The sequence below is a fragment of the Perissodus microlepis genome, chromosome 22 (genome assembly GCF_051167445.1).
Source record: "Perissodus microlepis isolate ML-2025 ecotype Zambia chromosome 22, ASM5116744v1, whole genome shotgun sequence".
NCBI classification, from domain to species: domain Eukaryota; kingdom Metazoa; phylum Chordata; class Actinopteri; order Cichliformes; family Cichlidae; genus Perissodus; species Perissodus microlepis.
The window spans coordinates 15360690-15375180 of NC_140481.1; the positions used below are offsets into that span (position 1 = coordinate 15360690).

At 42.1% G+C, this 14491-nt stretch overlaps 1 protein-coding gene across 3 annotated transcripts; it reads left to right on the plus strand.

Moving 5' to 3' along the window:
* The first annotated feature begins 1871 nt into the window (after positions 1 to 1871).
* ndrg1a (N-myc downstream regulated 1a) lies at positions 1872 to 14343 on the plus strand. Of its 3 annotated transcripts, XM_084919196.1 has the most exons (16): positions 1872 to 2024; positions 5886 to 5960; positions 6471 to 6506; positions 8939 to 9044; positions 9456 to 9576; positions 9872 to 9934; positions 10038 to 10098; positions 10573 to 10659; positions 10763 to 10819; positions 10961 to 11064; positions 11309 to 11365; positions 11460 to 11511; positions 11905 to 11952; positions 12349 to 12384; positions 12725 to 12776; positions 13966 to 14343. In XM_084919196.1, the coding sequence occupies exons 2-16, from the start codon at positions 5904 to 5906 to the stop codon at positions 14223 to 14225; spliced, it is 1197 nt and encodes a 398-aa protein (XP_084775322.1). In that variant the 5' UTR covers positions 1872 to 2024; positions 5886 to 5903; the 3' UTR covers positions 14226 to 14343. The 3 variants fall into 3 exon arrangements, with proteins under 3 accessions (XP_084775322.1, XP_084775323.1, XP_084775325.1); XM_084919197.1 differs by lacking the exons at positions 1872 to 2024; positions 5886 to 5960; positions 6471 to 6506 and adding an exon at positions 7837 to 8398; XM_084919199.1 differs by lacking the exons at positions 1872 to 2024; positions 5886 to 5960; positions 6471 to 6506 and adding an exon at positions 7838 to 8392.
* The last annotated feature ends 148 nt before the right edge of the window (positions 14344 to 14491 follow it).

Here is a 14491-nt window from a genome sequence, read left to right on the forward strand (position 1 = left end):
AACTGAGAGATCAAGTACTCTTCAACCCGTTGACCCATTAAAGCCTTGCAAAAAGACAGAGGGCACAAAACAGATTTCCCCTATGACACTACTGTATAGTCCTACTGTATTAGAAATAGAGCTAAAGGTAAAAGAGAAACAAGAATGGAAAGATCTAATGTCCTTGAGTGCTCCTTTGTTTACGTTATTTATTCCCATATCAGTCTTTTGCTTTATGACAGGCCTTACACTCTGTACCCTTAGACTATCTTAAGTTTTATTGTTCTTTCCTCAACACTGTGTAAAAAGAATGAACGAACACAAACTCACTCAACACAAACAGCAAAATGGGAAGAGAGTGAACAAGTGGGGTTTTTTTTGGTTTTTTTTTAAACATTTATCTTAATTACCTTAATCCTTTCAAACAACCCGTGGATGGTTGCAGGACGTGCTGGAAGAGTTTTATTTCATTTATATTGCCGAAAGAAGTCACCAGCTGCTCCCACAAACACAGCCAGGTGAAAGTCCGCTGGTTTTATCGTGTACCGAGACACCACGACCTACATATGTTGCACTAAATCGCTCACAGCAGCCTTTCAAAGGTTTTCAGTGCTTCAAAATAATAAGTGGGATGAAGATACAGAACTAGGAAGATGCTCCACAGATACAGGAAATGCTGCATTCTGTTTATACACATTAAGGTGTCGGATATATAGTTTGCTTGTTTGAACTATGCCCATCAGCACTTTTGGTGGTGTCTTGCAGTGTAAGTGACTGACCTGAAATTAGCATAGTGCTCATATTTTTCCCCCCTCCAATGCGCCTATTATCCGATGTGTTCCTATTGAGGGCCTCACATTACAAGTCCACAGTGCTGCTATTGTATCCTGACAAGGACCTTTCACACAGTCATTGCCAATACTAGCACTTATTAGCAGATCCACAGTATAGCAGTCACAGTTTTGCAGATGTGGAAATTTCCACACACGAAAACCCTCCACGTTTAACTATGCTCCATGAATGAAAAGCGCGGTGAAACCTTTTAAGACAGACTTCACACCAGATGTGTCTGAAATCATTTGTATCGGGGGCTTAACAGATGTTTCACGCAGTTTCTTGAAGTAACATCTCCACATCTACTCACACAGAAAAAAACATCCTCCACCGTGCTATTGATTATATAGGACAGACCAGCTTTGATTAGTCAACATCCATGCCTTATCAAGGAAAGGCGTTATGATCTAACGCGAGGGAAGGGCTTCCCTTTGTACAGACTTATCTCCTCTTGGCCTCAAATCAAGGTTGCAGGCCTGGCTGCCTTCCTAACAGGGCGGACAATGGCTCAGACACATCTTAAAAAACGGTCGCATGCTGCGACTGCAAGAATGTGGAAACACTCGCTTAGTTACAGTAGAGATAATTTGTAGGTTGGTCTAAGAAAAAGAAAAAAATAAGAGATAAGCATGCTTGTTAGAGTCTTTGTCCGCATCCTGCGTGCACAGCGGAGAAACGGGGCGCACTTCCTATAACAGAACTATTAAAGGACAACGTGGGTCTTCAGAAGTTGCAATGCACGTAGTGAGAATGTATACAAAGGACAGATCAGAGGGAGATAAAATATCACACAGTCACTTTAACATTTGAGCTGGGGGGTAGCCCCCTAAATTCCTAAAAATAGGAAGGCAAAAGTCCTAAAATAAAGTCGACTGTCACCGGGGATAAATCGGGTGGGCGTTCTTTTTTCGTGCATCTCACCAGAGAGTCACAGCTTCCTGGTCATGCAACCGCTGGAAAGCTGCATTCTCAAATCCCACAGCTGGTGTTGCCCAATAGAGGCGGCGGTGGGGAAAGTGGGCCGGGCTGCACGCCCCCAAGCTTTATAAAATTCCCTCATACATCCGCCTGGCGCTACACGTAAACAAAGCAACGCTGCTGTTTCAAAGAGAAAGAAGGAGAGAGAGAGATTGCAAAAGTTTTGAGGACTTTTTTCCCTCCATCTCTTCAGGAAGTTTTCATTTCAGGACAATCATCTGCTAAACCAACAGGTAGGTTTCTTTTTGGAATTATGAACTCTACTATGAACTCCTTTTTTTAGGGGTTCCAAGGAACTGTGCGCTCACTTATACTCAGTTTCCCCGTTATTGACGTTGTCTGTGCGCAACCGCTGAAACACAACTAAAATAAGAAATTAAGGCTGCATTATTTCTTTCCTTTTCTAACCCCTTTATAGAATCTGGAACTACATTTTTATTTTTGCACATTTAAAAAATGCTTTCTATTACATGTCCACGTGCATTTTCCGAGAGAGCTTTCTCGCACTTTTGGGCATGTTTCTCAAAAAAGATCAAATAATCTGTGGCATGTGTTTCATAGCAAGGAAGGCACCATGTGTGCAAAGCGTAAAAGATCTTCGTAGATCAACGTTCATGTCACACGTGACACTGGTGGCACGCGAGCACACGGGAAACATGCAGTTTTATGTCAAATGTTGCACTCATCGTGAGGCCAGATAGTTGCATAACAAATCCTCTTTGCTTTCTAGCCTTGGTATTAATGTAACAAACAAACAAACAAACATGCACGAGGGTGGGGGCTGGAGGAGGGAGAGAGACTGGGCTGTGGCTGATGCTGATCGAAGTATTAAACATTTTCTTTATTGACTTAAGGTATTAACGGCAAGTGTTCCAAAAATAAATGCACAAATAAACAAATCTTTGCTAGAAAAACAAGACTGATCCCCATCAGATCTGCGTGACCCCTCCTCACCAACTTCACTATAGAGAGGAAGACGCCCACAATTTGCTATCTCTTACAGTGAAAATGTAGGTCTGTATGAGCTTAGTCCAGCAGGCCTGCTGCTGCTCTGCTGATATTTCAGAACCAGGGATTTGACAGATTAAGCGAGTTCCCAAAGATTAGGGAAGCAATCATTGTTTCTGCAGATGGATGCAGCAGGCTCGTGGATTTAAAAGTATGTGGAGGCACAGGAGGGAAGGGATGACCTGCCCTTGATTCTGGCTCTCTGAAATTGAGACTCTGTCCAAATCTAATCACTACATATGCTTCTTTCTGTCAGTGAACAAAGAGAGTTTGAGCCCATGCTTGTTTTGTAACTTGGATGTTGTGGCTTAAAGCAGCACGCCCCATCTCCTGGATTTACTGTGGAAAACAAGCGCTGATGTTTTACGAAGACCTGAGCCAGAGTTGTTGTTTTCCTCTAAAGCTCAAACCGCAGCATCTCATTGTCAGGTGATATTTTTTTAATATTCAGAAAGCCAACAACTGCCCTAATCAGACATCGAAACCAAGCTTGAAAAACTAAAACCTTGACATGAAGTCAAACTGTCAACAAATAAAAATGCTTTAAATAATTTCGAGTTTGTGTTCTTTTATTTATTTATTTTTCTGAGCTACACTTTTAGGATCATCTCTTAGAAACGTATATCCTCCCACTGTTTCCTGTTTAAGATTGCATAACAGTCTCACTTCTGCCAAGCCGAAGCTGTTTCAGTTACCGCTTTTGTTTCGTTTCTTTCCTTCTGCAATGACATTTTTCTAACAGGAGCCTTTGCATGTAGGGACAACTGCTGCCACTGGCACCGCTTTGTGCTGAGGCCGGTTTTAAAGAAGGCACCCTGCTGCAGCAAAATTCCTGTGAGGGAACACGCTCATCTTAAAATCTGAGAATAGTCTTTTACCCAATGTGGCCAAATTTGAGGAAGCGATTGTGCTCGGTGTGCCACAATATTAAGAGCAGCAGAGCAGCCTTGCGTTCAGTGTTATTCACTCCATCTCATGTTATTCATCGACATTACCACCTGCCGGTGGTTTTAAATGTAATGGGCCACTGTTGAATATTTATCTCTTTCCATGACAGTCGTTTGAAATCATTTCATAAAACATGTCACAGCAGCAGCACTCCTATCATGTTGCTTAGGCTCAGAATCTGGCGTGGGTAAACTAACACTTCCCCTTTCTGCACTCCTCTCAAAGAGGTGAAACATTAGCTCAGCTTGGCTAACATCACAGGTGTAAACAGCAGGTGACCTAGTTGTCTTAGCCTGCTGCTCTGTCAGAACTTCTCTCTGATGTCGACATGCTGGCGGGTAGTGACTGGTAGCCAAGCTTGAAAAGAGATGGGTGCTTTTATTTCATTAATTTAGTTTCTGTTGTTTTCCATTTGGTCCCACGTTGTCATTTACTCACCAAAGTGAGTAAATCAAAGTACAGCACACCTGTAAGTCCCATAAGATTTAGAAAAAGAAAAAGAGACACCAGATATGATAAATGTTACTTTTCCATATGGGTGAACTTACTTGTCTGGTTTTATTTTTGCTGTTTGCAAAAAAGGCTTAAAAACAGAAAACAGGCCGAGAGGTTTGCTCATGTTGACATGGGAAATTACACCCCCCCCCTCCATTTTTTTCAAATTATATAATCAAAAATGGCCTGAGCGTTTTCTTTTTCTTTCGATATTATGAAAATCATAAACATGGTTTCTGTTACATGGCTGTGGAATCTCAGCGGGGGCTGCTCTCTTCTCCTCTTCAACAAAGCTCCTGCAGTGTAACCGCAGCCATGTTTTTGGAAGGGCCGCAGTGAACAAACGAACCTGTTGTTTGATACTCCTCTTCCTCTGCGGCGCTGTGAGAGCTGCCTGGCGCTGGTGTGTGTTCTCCCCATCAGAGAAACACAGGCATACAGGTGTTTGTGTGTACCCAGGGCGTATTCTGCCAGACACCCATATCTGAAACATGAGTTGCTTCCTCTAAATGGCAAACTTGCTCTGATGAGCACTCTGCAATTCTGAAGGTTGATTAAGTTTTTTTTTCTATTTTCTATTTTTGCTGGGGATGTTGGTTAAGACAAAGAGAGGCATGAGAGCACAAAAGACATTGTCAAAGTCTGGAAATGGCAAACGGAGAGACTTCACCCAAACAGAAACCAAGATAAACACAGAAAGTGACAGGAAGCGCAAGCAGGGAGCTGAAAAGAAGCTGGGAAGTTTAGATGGGAACCAGGGTGTCAGTTGCTTCCTGTATATGGATGTGTGTCTTGGTCATCATGGCCCCCCCGTTTCAGCTGTGGGAGAGAAGTGGGCAAGCCCCTGGCCTGCTGGGGCAAGTGGACAAAGGGCTCTCTTAACTGGCTAATTTGATTTGCATGCAGAGTCACAGCCTACATGCTCTATTCCAACACAGCATCATGATCTGCACAGCCTGGCTTCTCTTCCAGTTTTCTGCCCTTCTGTACAACTCTTCATCTTTCTTTTCCTTTTAATGTTGTCATTAAGCCCCACTTTGATGTTCTTTTATGAAATATCTGCCCAATCCCGAAACCTGGATTTAGGGAGGGTCTTTTTCAGCTCTAAGTTCAGTGGATAATTAACTTGAGTCCAATCTTCAAAGTGCATGTGTAGTAGATCTTTTTTTTTCTTTTAAATCTTTCAGCAGGGTGAGAATTACCCAAAAATCACACTTCCTCTTCCCCTCACAGCCAAACCTTGCTTTGTGCCTGTCAACCACCTTGCGTGCCCTGTCTTTCAGGTGTGGTCCGTTATGTGAGCCGCATGTTACTGCAGATAACTGCTGCAAGCCTCTGCATGTTGCGAGTGTGTCTTGGACTATATTAAACTTAAGCCCTGTTTACTTTCGTGTGGAGAAACATACCCAGCCAAAGTTCAAGCAGGCCTCATTCTATTGTCTGCAACTCCTCAATTCTGACAAAAGTCTCCCAGCAGTCCCCTTAAAGACGCTTAAGAGCAAAAGCAAGGGACAAAACTGTACTTTAACAGGCCTTTAATCACTCTTTTATTTTAAAATACAGTAATGCATATAAAAACCTTGATCCTTGTACACAGAAATATGCTGAACCAGTCATTAACTAATTGCTCCGATCTCTCCCAGGCTCTGCAGCTCTTTGAAATGGATGATATCCAGGTTGTTGAGTCCAAACCCCTGCTGGTTGACAGGGAGCTGCCGGTATGTTTTGTACAAAGTTTTGTTTAACGGTGACTCTCAGATAAATCTTAAGCTGTTGGAGTTCTATGCTGTCAAGCCTTGCATGCTTTTTGCTGATTTATTTGTGCCTCTTAGCTTGACTTTTCTTTAGATATAACTTTTGGGATATTGGTGCTTTTATATGAGAAAGTAATCACTGAACACTTCATAAATATCTACACACAGATTTCCAAAATATGCACAGTAAAAGACAATTAAGCTGTCTGTGGTCGGCTGTGTGTTAGAAAAATGGAACTAATGCAATAAGAAAATCATGCATGTGCACCAGAATACCACAGTATGATTCGCTTTCACATAATTTCACAGAATGTTCTTTATGTTTGATGCATTATGTTGACTGTGCAGTCAAAATTATACTTGATTCGGGTTGGGTTCAGTGATGGGAACCGACTTCGGGATATTAGATTATAGCTTGTTGCACCGTAATCATGTTATCTTTTATGTTTTCATTCCTCTTTTCTCTCTTTCCAGGGCTTGAGAGAGGCTGTGCAGCAGCTTGTAACCAAGGTATGTTTGCATAAACACACATTAAATGCTTTATTATTCTGACAAGTTGCAACATTTTGTTTTAGCAGTTAAATCCACTGCTTGGTATCTCATAACTTTACCTTGAATAGTACCATCTAGTGGCTGGTAAAATGAAATACTTTGATAATTATTAACATAGCTGTGGCACTACCTCAATGACCTTTTATCTGCTGTGATTTTATTAGGACAGAAACCTAATTAGGGTTCCACTAACTGAGGCAGCTACAGGAAGTGATGAAACGCATGTTGAACTGGATTTGATGATGCAGCCTATCGGGAGAAACCACATGTGTTTTGGTGCTGCTGAGTCTGGGGGCGATCCCAACACCCTGTACAGAGCTCCTTATAGTCAGAAAACATTTGCTGCCTCTTGAATCTGTGTTGTTTTTAAATAACAGTAGGTGTGAGAAGTGCATTGGTTTCAACTTAAAAAAATCTTTTCTTCAAACTTCATTTGAATTTAAGGGTTTTGTGCTCAGGCAGTGTGTGGATGGGGTTCTTTTACTGAGAGTCTGAGCTCCATCAGAGTCCTTCTGACTTTCTTTGCTGTGACACTGACAGATTGGTTGACCTAAAGTATCCAGGGCAAGTGTTTGATGTCTCTGTGGGGACTAAGCTTCCAACAGTCAGTCACGCAGGATTAGTTGGCTCTGATGATATTCCCTGATTTTATTAGCGAATGCATTCATGACACCTGGACACACGCACATACACAAAAAAGAAATTCCACTGTAAGTTTCACAGATGTGCGTGTGTGCTTATGAACACTCTGTACACACAGACACATGCTCGTTGCCTTGCAGGATTATCTCCACTGCGTAGTCTCCACGTTTGAGTGTGCCCTGCAAAGCGTGGGTGGAGCGAGCTGTGGTGAATCCTGTACATTAGGTTTTACCTCCTTGCTGGATGTTCCTGCCTGTCAAGTAGATCCCATGCAGTTAGAACTGGTTTGGGGGTAAAAAACAAACTACCTAATAGGTTGTCTCGTGACATACCCTTGACCTGGTGATGGATCACCATAGAGCTGCTGTTGGTTAATAATAAACCTTCATATAAACAGTTTAAGTTTAACAGTTTAAGTAGAAATAAAGAAATGAATGACTATGTAAAAGCAATTTTTTAGCTAATAATCACTCTACATATTTAGATTTTATAGAAAAAAAACTTTTTTTAAAGGATTTAAATGTTTTTTTTAGTCTAGTTCTTAAAACTGATTTATTCGTGGATTTTGGCAGTATTTATATTTGGAGAAATTTTTAAAACTTCGTTTCACTATTTAACTAAATTTTTAATATATTATGGGTGAGTTTTAACCAAGTACTGAATGTGTAATTTAGAAAAAAATCTATGATTTTCATCAAAAGGGCTCAGTCTAGTCTCAAAAGACTGTTTGCTGCCGTATATCGTGTAGGATCTATATTTAATTACCAACACTAAGTTAAGTCTTTGTTTTTGTAAATCTTCTCCCCTAAATATTACTGAATAATAGCTGCTGCCTCATTTATTCATCATGTTTTGCCACTCATCACATGCTCATACTTATCATGTCAGCGCAGTAGCTGATGCCCCTCTCTGACATTGGCTGATCCAATTTAAGGATATGTTCATCTAGAATTAGCTTGTTTTGACCAGCCTGCAAGGCACCATGGGAGGCCAGGAGCTTAGGCCAACTGGTAAGCAGCAGGGGTATAAAATGCAGTTCTCACTGAAGGGCTGAACGACTTCAGAGGCTTACCAGCTCTTGGATCTATAGCTCAGAGAGCCACTGTAACTACAGTTTTCAGTAGCAAGCGGTGTTTAACTCCATTCCTGCAAACATGGTTCTGGAGGATCCTGATGTGGAAATGATTGTCGCTGAGATTGAAGTGAGCGTGAGTAGACTAAAAGCTTTATTAAAATGTTTGCTGTAGTTTCCAGCAGATTTGTGGGATTATGCTGCCTGCTGGACAATAGATACTAAAGTTGGAGTTGTTGCACAGGTGCTAAACGGGAAAAAAAGCTCTATTTTATTCTTCTTTTGTGGCTCATGTGGAAAAAATGTGTTGTGTTTTAGAGTGGCCAGCCTTTTGAAATGGCTTTGCTTACTTTTCAGTTGGTAAAGTAGATAGAAAGCTAATATATTTAATGGAATGATAAACCTCTGTAACGAGATGCGGCATGGTTGGGTAAATTATTCCTGGTGAAGAGCCTATCATTTAGACTTTCCATCAAAAAAACAGGCTAATTATTGGAGGTTGTATTTAACAAAAGTATTTCAAATATTACTGCAACAGCTTTACTTTGTCATATTGACTATGCAGCCCTGTTGCACCAGCATCAAGGAGTAACTTTAAAGAAATATATATAAATATATTTATGTATCTTTTGTAACCTGGAGCTATAAAAGTATGATCATGTTTGTGTATCTATAGGAGCACGATGTGGAGACTCCTAATGGAAGAATTCACTGTACAATGAAGGGGGTTCCCAAGGGGGACAGACCAGTCATTCTCACCTTCCATGACGTCGGCCTGAACTGTAAGCCTACCTCATTATTTCCTTTATCTTGGTGAAACGTGCCGTGGAACCGAAGGCCTTATGTGTTTTGAATGATCATACCAATTAAAATGAAATTAGTTTCTCTGAACTACCTTTATATTAAGTCTTTTGCATCACAGTATCTAAGCTGGATTTATAATCCTTGTATCCACGCTATCATTTTAGGCTCGGTCATGTTTGTGTATCTGTAGGAGAGAGGTGTGGAGACTCCTCGTGGAGTCTTCCATGATTTCTTTTTTCTTTTTTTTGTAATGAAGTCAGATTTTGTAAGAAGATTGCTCACGGCACCTCCAAACCTGAGATTTGCTCATCTATTCAGGCTGTTTGAGTTCTTCTTTCCCTCTCTATTAAGAACCAGTCATCCAACTCCATCTTTTCACTGTTTTCCAGACAAAACCTGCTGGAACACGCTCTTCGACCATGAGGACATGGCGGAAATCATGCAGCACTTTGCTGTGTGTCACGTCGATGCCCCGGGGCAGCATGAAGGAGCAAACACCTTTTCCACTGGGTGAGCCAGATGCACACATGCATGCGCGCACACAGTCACAAACAGAGAGCCACTTAATGTATGTCAAGCAGTCTGTGACCTCAGAATCGACAGGTAGATCACTGCGAATGTGCTTAAGGCGACCTAATTTGACAAGTATTATCTCTTGTTCAGCCTAATCTCTGCTTTAATGGTGAGACTTTGCCTTATGTTAAGATTACCTGAACACAAACTGCTGTCAGGTTTTGATAACGGTAATATAAGACCATTGCTGATTAGATAGTGTCTGTAACAATACCCTTTTTGTTTCCCCCAGATATGAGTACCCTTCTATGGACCAACTCGCTGAGTCTCTCCCACTGGTCTTAAAGCATTTTGGGTAAATTGAGCTCCAGTTCCCAGCCTGACACTTCACCCTTTATATTTGAGACACTTTCTAACCGGTTGTTCTAACAGTATCCCTCTACTTTTGTGCACTCTAGCCTGAAAAGTGTGATTGGCATGGGCATGGGAGCCGGGGCCTACATTCTGACCAGATTTGCTGTGAGTTTACCCCACGCTCTCTTAGTCACACTTAATATTTTCAGTATTAATCAATCTTGGATTAGCAGAGCTGGCTAATGGGGTTTCTGCTCTTGGCTGATTTTTGGCAACACACCGCCGCTTATTGCTTGAGCCTGCAGAGCCATGAAAGCCTCAGGAATGTACAAGATCAGCTCACCACTAACACTGTGCTCAATAGTAAGCCCCCCCCCCCCCCCCCCCCCCCTCTGACACAAAGGTGGCAAAGATGCAACATTTAACTCTTTGCAGCCTTTACTTTAACTAGTTCTATATTGTTCAACAGGGCACAATATAACATTAAAGAGCTTTAGATTAAAACCTAACCCTCACCAAATTGGGCAACAATAAATAAATAGATGGGCTATACAAAATATTTTTTTAATCGGTTGTGGGGCACATATTTAGCGAAATGTGTCGTGGTTTATTTCTAAAGTTCATTTATGTATCTTTTAGCTGGACTACCCAAATATGGTAGAAGGCCTTGTTCTCATCAACATCAACTCGTGTGCTGAGGGATGGATGGACTGGGCTGCACACAAGGTAATGCGCGTATATGAGCACCTGCAACTGTTCAAACCATTTCCAAAAACTGTGGTAACTTGCAGAACCATTAAAGCTAAACATAGCTTTTTCTGTTTTTTAGATCAGTGGCTGGACTCACGCAGAGCCCGACATGCTCATCACCCACCTGTTTGGAAAGGTAAAGATTCAAATTCTCATTAACATTCTTGTTTAATATCTTCATTACGCTTAAAGTATCTCTGTAAACTGAAACTAGGATTTTAGTTAGATTAATTTGTAGGTCGTGGGTTAAACCCGTCTTTTGTTTTGGGTACCGCAGGAGGAAATCCACCACAACCATGATCTAATTGCCACATACCGCCACCACATCATGAATGACATGAACCTGTTTAACCTGCATCTCTTTGTCAAGTCCTATGAAAGGTAAGCACAGCATCTAGTTTATGTAAATGTTTCATGATATAATCTTGGTGTTTGAGTTCATACACTCTAATGGAAAGTGTGGTGGCTCCTTAGTGTAGTGCTGTACACATTTGAGATACCGATCCCTGTGGAGTTGAGTCAGGGAGGCCATCCGGTGCAAAAACAGCTAAATTAAAACGTTTATGAATTAGGGAGCAGCCGAAAGTAGCGTGTTCTGCACACTAACAGATGTGTCTGTCTACAGTCGAAGGGATCTGGAAATTGAGAGGCCAGTCCCTGGAAGCCATGCCAGAACCCTCAAGTAAGTTGTTCTCAAAAATGGCATCAGCTTAAATGAAACAATGTTATTTCTAACACGGAAACATTGACTGTGTGGTTGTGTGTCCTTTATCCAGGTGCCCTTCTCTGCTGGTGGTTGGCGATAGCTCTCCTGCCGTGGAGGCCGTGGTGAGTTCACACGGCTCAAGTGCTAATGATTAGACTTCCCACTGCCGTTAACACGGTTCAACTTGTGCTGGACGTGTTTTCCATTCGCTTCAGTCGTCTGCTTAAGCCCAAGAGATATGCAAGGCTAAGTGCTTAAGGACAACAGTTTAGCATGTCTTAGGCAAGAACCGAATTGGAAACAGAAACGGAGTGATGCAGATCAGCTTTAATCTGTTAAAGTTAAGAGATTTGTGTGACTGCTGCTGCTTTCAGCTGCAAACGGGTCCCAAATCCAAAACGTATTTGTTAGTATATATTATCCATAGGAATAACTGGATTAAGCAAGCAACATTAAAAACTTGTTGGTCATCACACATCATTTGCCTAATAAATGTTTTGCGTTTGTTCCTGCAGGTTGAGTGCAACACTAAGCTGGACCCCACAAAGGCCACCCTTCTTAAGGTGAGGGCCCCACTCCATTCCCTCTGTTGTGGCCTTTACCCCACACCTCCTGTCTCCTATTCTCATCCAGATTATAACCGCCTTGATGAAAACTCATCTGCTGATAAGATTCCATTGGCTCAGCATTTACCTGGTGATATATTAACCAGTGTTATGACAGCTGAACGTTTCCCCAGAGCTCACTGACCTACTTCGGCTGGCCTGTGGCGAGCTTTTTATGAACCGCATCTCAAATCAAATGGCTGTGGTGCCTTTTACTGGGGTTAACGGTTCTGCGTGTTCAAATTGGACTTAATGAGCGCTGTGGGGGGTTATGGAGTGTGCACGATGCTGCACGAATACACAAGTGACAACATGCAAAATTCTAATTTTGTGTTCTTTTACTCTTCTCCCCAGATGGCCGACTGCGGTGGCATGCCCCAGGTTGACCAGGTGTGTATGTGTGAGAAAGAAAATAGGGAGGGGGAAATGACATGAGAGACATTGATGCTGTAGAGCAGGCTGGACAGGGCTGGATAATCAGTACACGGGGTCAGGTGGAGGGGTGGATGGCGTAGGAGGGTGGCACTTAAGAGCATTAACAAGTACCAGACATGAACCACAGTTGTCAGGTTGTAATCCTCCAAACTGCACAGCACCTGTTCATAACAGCTGTCATATCACAGACCCTGGGAAGTAAGCTGCTGGCTGAGAGCTTGAACCTGTCAATGTTATGCAAACAAATATAATAATTACTGACAAGAGGACCGATTATCTTTGTTCTTCTCTGCAGCCTGGCAAGCTGACCGAGGCGTTCAAGTACTTCATTCAGGGCATGGGATACAGTAAGTATCACATACTTTCACTTTGTTTTACTGAGATATGTTCAGATTAAATTTTCTTCTTCCAACGTGCATGAAAATAAAAACGACACAGAAAAAAATGCCTGCCATCACCGGTGCTTACAGATTTAATTCTGTAAAAGATGTATATTCTGCCACCTTGTGGTGAGAGAAAGATCTCTTAGCCTTAGAGTTCACCTCATCCAGTGTTGAAAATCAAACACTCTGAAAACATTAATGCACTAATTAATTTTGTTAGGCTCCTCATTACGTTGCTGAGACCAGTAATATAATTTCTAGTTTAGAATAGCACATTAAATCTTACGTATTCCCACGCATCAGCACAAACAGCTACCCTAAGAAGGACATGCACAAGATCTGAGCACTCGAGTGTCACATTCTTGTCTCTTTGCGTGCCAAAATTAATTATTTATGATGAACTGCTCTGAGAATGCCCCCTTTGAGAATTTTTGCAATTTGTCAAATGCGCTCCACAAAGTGAGTTCAACGCATGTTTGATTATTCAGATACTTTAGTATCTTGTGTAACTCTTGCAGGTGACTCAGTTGTTTGATTTCTGACTGTAATGTGATTAATGAATTTGGGAACAGGAATGCTTGACTGTACCAATGTACACACAAATATAAGGTGATTATAATAATGCCCCAATACAGCCTTCGCACCCCTTGTGTTTATGATTGATTAGGGCATGTACTCACTATGATGTAACTAATGCTCAAAGCATAGACCATATGTGCACCCACTGGCAACTTTATTATACACAGCCATTCAGCTGATTTAATAACTAATCAGCCAATCACACGGGAACAGTTCAGTTAATTTGGGCATGTAGACATGGTCAAGACAGCCTGCTGAAGGTCGAATTGAATTTGACAACTTTGCACTACTGCTCTCAAGCACAAAGTATTCGCTGTTTAGTTTAAATGGTGTCAGTGTGAACTTTCATTTGATAATTATGACGGACACGTTTGCATTTGCTGATGAAAGTAGAACCAATTTTAATTGTCTGCATCTGTTTGGATGGCTTGCTTTCATTGTAACAACACGTGGCAATTTATATGCTCGCCATACATTTATTACAAAATTCTGCAAATCTTCTTGAAGGTTGTGATGAAAGGTAGAGAGCAAATGGGAAAGTAGACGTCAGTAAATTCTTCTCCTCTTCCCTCAGTGCCTGCTGCCAGCATGACCCGCCTTGTTCGCTCCCGCACTGCCTCTGGCTCTAGCGTCACCTCGTTCGAGGGCAACCGCTCCCGCTCCCACACCAGCGAGGGAAACCGCTCCCGCTCCCACACCAACGAGGGCAGCCGCAGCCGCAGCCACACGGCTGAGAATCCGCACGGCCGCTCCCACACAGACAGCTCCATGGACACCACGGCCAACAACAACGTGGACCAAGGCGTGAGCAAGTCCGCCGAAGTGTCCTGCTAAATAACCCTCCACTCAGCAGACATCCAAACCTCTCAAGGATCCCCTTCAGTCTGTGCTGCGCTACCTCTAATTCACACCTGGCCCATGTACCTGGAATTGTTTAAAAGAGAGGGAAAAACAAAGAAATAAAAAAACGCACAATACACACTCACCTGCAGATTTCTCAGTGCAGATGAGTTGCCCTAGTTTGGAAATATGTTTGAGTAAGAAGGTTGAGGTCGTGTTTATTGATTGCAAGCAGAAAATGTTTGGGGCCATAGTGTAAT

What these genes read in the sequence shown, in the direction of transcription:
- ndrg1a (XM_084919196.1), top strand. Translation starts at nt 5,904, where the DNA reads ATGGATGATATCCAGGTTGTTGAGTCCAAACCCCTGCTGGTTGACAGG. An exon ending in ACATTCTGACCAGATTTGCT is followed by an intron (nt 10,099 to 10,572) that starts GTGAGTTTACCC and finishes TGTATCTTTTAG; the next exon opens with CTGGACTACCCAAATATGGT. An exon ending in TGGACTGGGCTGCACACAAG is followed by an intron (nt 10,660 to 10,762) that starts GTAATGCGCGTA and finishes TCTGTTTTTTAG; the next exon opens with ATCAGTGGCTGGACTCACGC.